Source organism: Belonocnema kinseyi, chromosome 1 (genome assembly GCF_010883055.1).
Source record: "Belonocnema kinseyi isolate 2016_QV_RU_SX_M_011 chromosome 1, B_treatae_v1, whole genome shotgun sequence".
Classification (NCBI taxonomy): Eukaryota; Metazoa; Arthropoda; class Insecta; order Hymenoptera; family Cynipidae; genus Belonocnema; species Belonocnema kinseyi.
Genome location: NC_046657.1, coordinates 173,619,525 through 173,626,332, shown reverse-complemented (window position 1 = coordinate 173,626,332; position 6,808 = coordinate 173,619,525). Strand labels below are relative to the sequence as shown.

The window sequence follows — 6,808 nt, the reverse complement described above, 5'->3', positions numbered from 1 at the left end:
TTTTGTTGCTCACTCGAGGCCTGACATGGTTGTTCTTGACTTCGAGAAGCGAACCATGTTTGTTATCGAATTTTCGGCACCAGCTGACAAAAACATCATAACCAAGGAGGATGGAAAGAAAGAGAGGTATCGAGTCCTTGTAAGGGAGTTGCAATGATTGCACCCGGAATATTCTGTTAAACTAAGCGTCCTTATTATCGGCGCTCTTGGAGGTGCCAAGCTTTCACTTGCTAATGGACTAAAAAGCATCCCTGTTTCTCAACAATATGCTAAATCACTTGCGGAAAAAATTCAGAAGGCGGTAGTCCTTGGGTTGCTCCGTGTTCTTGGGTTGCATGAGGCTTTTGCTGGATCGTCGTATTGATTCCTTTACAGACTGTAACCTCCTATCTCACGGTCGTGAAATGTGGTTGTGGCTGAAATTTATACCGCGTTTTCGCTGGGAGCGGGTGCAATGAAATCAAAATAAATGGTTTACAGATTGATAATCGAGATTGTCTTATTTGAGAGGATGGGTTCATTACTATGGTTATATAATTATAATGAGTTAATCTAAATAGAACTATTGTTTCCTGGTGAGGAGAGCGCTTTGACTCTCGAAACGTAGAATTTTAATAAAGGATCTATAACATCATAAGATCTTCATTGACTGAAGTATGTCAATTTCTTTTAACAACACTACTACAATATAAACTGTGTATAAAAGAAAGCATTATTAATACATCGGTATGTTTCCTGGCGTGTGGCGTGCGGTTGATAGATTTGACAATTTTTCAAGTAAATTTATTTTAAAAATGTCAACACGTAATTATTATACTTATATTTTACAATTACATTCATTTAAATATGTTATAACTATTTTAAATCTCAATGTATATTTGAAAATTCTCATATATTCTCCAGAAGGAGAATATTCGCGGTAATATTCTCGAGAATACTACCTAATTTAATATAACCGAGAATTTTGCATCTCTAGCGGTGAAATACACAACAGCTATTTCTCCACAGCAAAGCTTTAGATAGATAGTTGGAAGCCTTGTCGCCTAGGCGCTATATTCGCCAAACAAACAAACAGGCTTTGTGTCGTCGATGTCTCCAGCTAGGCAGCACACATAATCTTTTTATTATTTTTAAACTGTTACAAATGTGATGAACCACTAAAATAATTAATAAATATGTTTTTTCATATTACGGAGAACAGAAGGTGCATTTTTTAAATTTTTAATGATCAAATCTGTTGAATATATATTAAATTTTTTTAAATCTTGTAACCAAATTTTTTAAAATTATCGAAACTATTACCGACGTTACCGTAGCCCTATATTTCTCATATACATTTCACAATAAGGCTGACGATTTGTCCAATAAATTCATTAATGTTACTTGTTTACAATCAATGAAAAAACATTATTCTACAACTTTTATAATATCCGACAAATTTCCTTAAAATATAATATTTAATTTGTAGAGAAATAATATTGCGTATTTTATAAAATCTACATCCTTACTTGTTATGTCCACACCGTCAACAAATATATTTCTTCAATATGTTTTCATTAACTCCTTTATCCATAATCATGATGATTTCAAAATTAATTAATTAACAGGAGAAATCGACAGCTTTTTCTCTAAATGTATGCGAGGGATGAAGGGTTATGATAACGTCAGTGCTATTTTAACAAATAATATTTCTCAATTTTTCGAGAATATTCGATTTAATTGAACATTCAGTTTCCACAAAACTGATGTTCTGTGTTTAAAAAAATGCTTTTACTGCTCTTCACACCATTAAAAATATATTTAATATTAATTTTTAGTGATTTATAACCTATGTGACAATTTTGTGTGTATGGCCAAAGGTATTAGGTATAGCGAATATAATGCCTCTGCGACAGGGCTTTGAACTATTTACCCAAAATTTTGTCGCGGTGACATACACACCAGCTTGGCTAAGGTGCTATATTAGATGGGAATATGCAACCGCCTTTGTGGTTCCTCGCCAAATTCAAAGTCGCTGAGTTGATATCAAATTTTTAAGAGATGAATTTTGGTCTAAAACCTAATTACATAGTAGTGAGTAACAAAATTACAACAAATTAGCCAATTATTCTACTTACCGATAACACGTTGATTTTAACTATTGAATTGAAATTATATATTATTCGAAATGAATATAAAAATACATACATATAGTAAATAATATGTTTTTATTAAATTGAAAAAACAAACATTTTTTAAATTTCAGTTATAGTTCTCTGAAACCTAATTTCAAGATCACATTTAATATAAAGTCGTTATTTGAGTTGGTCAAAATGCACCTAAAACAAGATAAATACATTAACATGATATAGACTATTTATTTTAAAATTATAATAAAGCATTTTTATCAACACATAAATTATATATAAAATTACATGCGACATAATATATAGTATATTTAAGTTAGTCTGCATGATTTTTAACCCACACATTTGCCAAAAAATAATCCTTGCAAAAATTATGATTGTAATCTAAAGTTCACTCAGCTTATAAACAGGCGTGTGCTAAAATTATAATCATATGATTTATTAAATAACTAGCAACAAATAATAATAGACTATAGGTCAAAAACTAATACAATAATTTTACAAATGTTTATTATGATAGCTATTTATATTTGAAATCAGACGTATTTTTTATTTGCGTGGGTTAACATGCGCCATTCTCTAGAAAGACGGGTTCCTAACCTTACTTTCATCTGGATCTTATTTCGCTTAAATATGTAAAGAAATTTTCATAGGCAATTTAATTACATATTAACATAAGCTTCAGACTTCAAATATTCAAATTTTATTGTTATAGTGAAAAATATGTATACTTACTTCGCATAATCTTGAATTAGAATTTGGTTCCCATTTGTCGCGTCTACAATTTATTATCCATTTTAAAAGTCTTTCTTTTTGTCCTAGTGGAGAACGGTACAATTTATATCCAGCTTCGCTTCTATTTTGACAAAACGGAGCACTGCAGGAGACCATTTTTCTCATATTCTAAGCTTAATTTTAATTATAAACTAGGACATGTTTATCGCATGGTTTCCCGCGATTTTTCTAGGAACCAGAATGGCGGTTGCTTATTCCTGTCTAATATAGTACCCTAGCTTGGCGACCCTGGTAATAATCCACAGACACCACACTAGGTACAGTCTTAAGGGCATGTGATACTTATAGTTTCCCCGGCATTTTTCCACAAAAATGAAATTTTTTAAAAACTGAATTCGGAGATGCTATAAAATATCATAACGGACGTCCCTGGACTCTTTTTTGAGGGATAATAACAAAAAAATTGATGGTGCTAAATAAAAATTTTATGCATATGCATTTCTTTGAGGTCACGTCGTTTTCCATCTCTGCCTTTTCGATAATCTGGAAATTATTTATGAAATACACTTTTTTGATTGCCTGCAAAGAAGGTTAGTTCTGGGAGATTAGTTACTATCTTTATTTGTAAGTCCAAAGTTTTCCGCAAAAAATATTGGGTAGTTTGGAAGTTACGCTCGGGTGAATTGTAACACACATAACCTCGAAATATACACGCACATTGTTAGCAATATCAAAATTATTCTGATAAAAAAAAAAACACAAAATAAGTGTGTGGGGACGTCCGTTAACATGTTCGCTATCATTTCCCAGATTTTGAAGGCAAAATATTTCTTTTCCTAGGAAAAAAACCCGGGGGAATCTAACACAAAAAAAACGATACTATTTTCTAAGCGCTGTGTAAATTAATCACATTTTGCTAAATTAAAACTTTTTTTAAATAACCTACAAAAAAAGTGTGTGGGGACGTCCGTTAGAATATTCGCTATCATTTCCCAACTTTTTAAGACAAAATATTTATTATTCTAGAAAAAAGCCGGGGGAATCTAAAACTGATAAAATCGACAATTTTCTATGTATCACTGTGAACGATTTTTAATGATTTCTCTTTCCCTTAGGTGGCGCTTGTGTTGATGCTTGTGTGGTAGATGGGGAAGATCAGGAACACAGGAACATGGCGTAAATTTAAATAACGAGTGAGTGATTATATTAATCACGTCTCCAAATTATTTACAGTTTCTGTTTGAAACAAATTTACATTATTTTTATATTTAAATTGAAAAAGAGACCGATCTGTTCGGAGTAGTACTCAAGTGTTGGGCCTATTATCTCTATTTAAATATTTTTTCATTTAGAATTATGGGAAGAATAATTTGCACAAACAGACCATTTCATGCAATATAAAAAAACTCAATGTATTTTTGATCATTCGCTATTTTATGTTTTTCTATATTGCATAAAATGGTTTGTTTATGTAAATTATTCTTCCTGTAAATCTAAATTAAAAAATATATTATAATTTGCATGGTACGGGTGGTGGAGCGGGGGTTGGGGTTTCCGGAAATAGAGCTGTAGTTTGTTCTATCTCTATTAGATGGCGCTACTTCGTTACTTTACTAAGTTCATCTTCTTTAACATGGGACTCTATGCAGTGTGACGGACACATTTCACTGTCTCATATGTCTACTGCATGGAGAATAGATATAAGGAGAGCAATCTGTAATGCATGGACTTCACCAAAGCGATCACTTTTCTGTTGCCAGAAGTACGCACATACCCATGTGTAAAATCACTCTTACGTATAGTTCAAAACTTTCCGCGCGTGGCGTGCGAACCGCACTTTAAAAAAATATGGCCGCCTCCATTGTTTTTTTTTTTTTGACAGGTCGCTTAAACAAATAAATAATTAATATTCAGACAGGATTTTGTGGAATAAGAAATTATTCGCCATGGAAGAGGTACGTAGTATGTTTATGAAATTACTGTTACCAACACTATGCGTGCGATAGATATTCGACACGTTCGTAACAGAGGCAAAAAGCATACAACTGAATGAAAATCTTGTACACTATACACTTGAAACCACACTTATTGGAAAATTTCGCTTTTATACAGCGATTTTGAACTTTAACATCCTTGCCTTTATTCACAAACTATTAATTGTTCAATCATTATTTATTTATATTTGACTTGCGTTCGCATCGGCGGCCATATTTTTTTTAAGTGCGGTTGGCACGTCACGCTGGGGAAGTTTTTAACTATACGTAAGTGTGATTTTGCACACGTGTGTGTGCCTACTTCTAGCAACAGGAAAGTGCTCATTTTCAGTTACACTAGTTTGGTCTCCTTATGTCTATTCTCCATGGTCAACTGTTTTTATTTGATATTTTGTGGCCAAGATTTGACACTACAATGTGACTATACACAATTAAGTTGATACTTTGATAAAAGTCTCAATTTTGAAGCTATTGTACTAATAATCGTGTAGCGAATATAAATATTATCAGTACAACGGAAATACTACTTAAAGGGTTCGAATGTTTGGAATTTTTATAAATAATCAGTTTTGTATGCATGGTGAGTGCATCAATTAATATTAATATATTCTGCCGACCTGCCCTACCGATAGAAATCTCAGAATATATACTGAAGAGTCTCAGGCTCTGAGCAGCTCTGAGAAATTATCCGCAGGCACTCAAGTAGATATATTTAAAGGTCCAGGTCCAGCCACTCGGCAGCCCCCCCCCCTCCCCCTATGAGAACTCTTCGATTGTCATGAGATTTAAGGCTGTTTCAATAACTAAACTCCTAAAGCCGTGTTCTCAATTCAATTCTAATTATCTGAATCATTTTCCTGATGTAATTTTCAGAAAATTAAAAAAAAGGTTGGTGAAAATCGGGTAATATTTCGAGTAATTAAGCATAGCTTTAAGTACATGCAAAATTCCAAGAACTGTCAACTGGCGTTGAAGATATTAACCGATTTTCATCAACTTTCTTTTCATTTGCTTAAAATTAGATTAAGAAATTGTTTCAACTGAACCCTCCCACATAACCGACAGTCAAGTATCCCCCTTGGGCTCTAGTAAAGGGAAAAAATGTTAGGGTGTCGGCCCTGCCCCTCCCTGAAAACTGCAACATAACTTTGGGAAACGCTGGTTTAAATGGTCTGAAGTCTTTAAACTGTCCTTTTTGAAATTGAAACACGATCATAAATAACAAGCAAAGAGGCAGAAATTGAAATAAGAATTCGATCATAAATAACAAGCAGAAAGGCAATCTCGATAAAGTAGCTGACACTCAAGGGTCCTTTAAGCTTTCGGATTAAAATTTAGAATTAGTTTTATTTAATTTCATATTCAACAACATAATAATTAGGAATCTACGGATTTCTATGATTTCAGATATCTAACTTTTTTTTAAATGTTTAAAATTGGAATTAATACAACGTTTCTCGTAAATTGAATGAGATACGCTAAAAGAGGCAACATTTATGAATTCAACTCGAAAATTGTGTATTAGTGCATGAGTTATAATTATAAATAAGTATAATGAGAAGGTTCATCAATTAGAAAAAAGTGTCAAAAATTTGAAGAAAAACTTAAAAAGGAAGAGTCGGGTTAGGGACGGACAACTACTGTAAATAACTCTGTTCGCCCGGTACGTGACTAATACAAAAGGAATATTATTTTACCGTTGCATCACTCTTAAAATTACCTTGAAAAGGACCCAAATATCTCTGACTATCTCTGAGACCAAATCATTCAAATCGAACCTGCAAATAATCTCAAAGCGGCCAGGCTATTTCGCCTAAGAATACTCTGATATTTTTATCGGTAGGGAATGTTTAAAATTGGAATTGATACAACATTTATCGTAAAAGAAATGAGATACGCCAAAAAAGAACATTTTTGAATTCAACTCGAAAATTTTATATTGGCATATAAGTT

The 6,808-nt window shown here is 32.7% G+C and overlaps 1 protein-coding gene across 6 annotated transcripts in view; it reads left to right on the top strand.

Moving 5' to 3' along the window:
- Positions 1–3,320: 3,320 nt before the first annotated feature.
- Positions 3,321–6,808, top strand: part of LOC117170320 (ovalbumin-related protein X-like) — a 52,270-nt gene continuing 48,782 nt past the window's right edge. The window contains exons 1-2 of one of the 6 annotated variants that reach the window (XM_033357074.1): positions 3,321–3,451; positions 3,977–4,054. Coding sequence is in view for 3 of the 6 variants with exons in the window: in XM_033357028.1 (XP_033212919.1) it covers positions 5,221–5,272 (52 nt within the window). In the remaining 3 variants the exon portion in view is untranslated. Of the gene's footprint in view, positions 3,452–3,976; positions 4,055–4,712; positions 4,817–5,082; positions 5,123–5,178; positions 5,436–6,808 lie in introns of those variants that run through there. The other 5 variants (XM_033357037.1, XM_033357064.1, XM_033357028.1 and 2 more) reach the window with 5 other exon arrangements.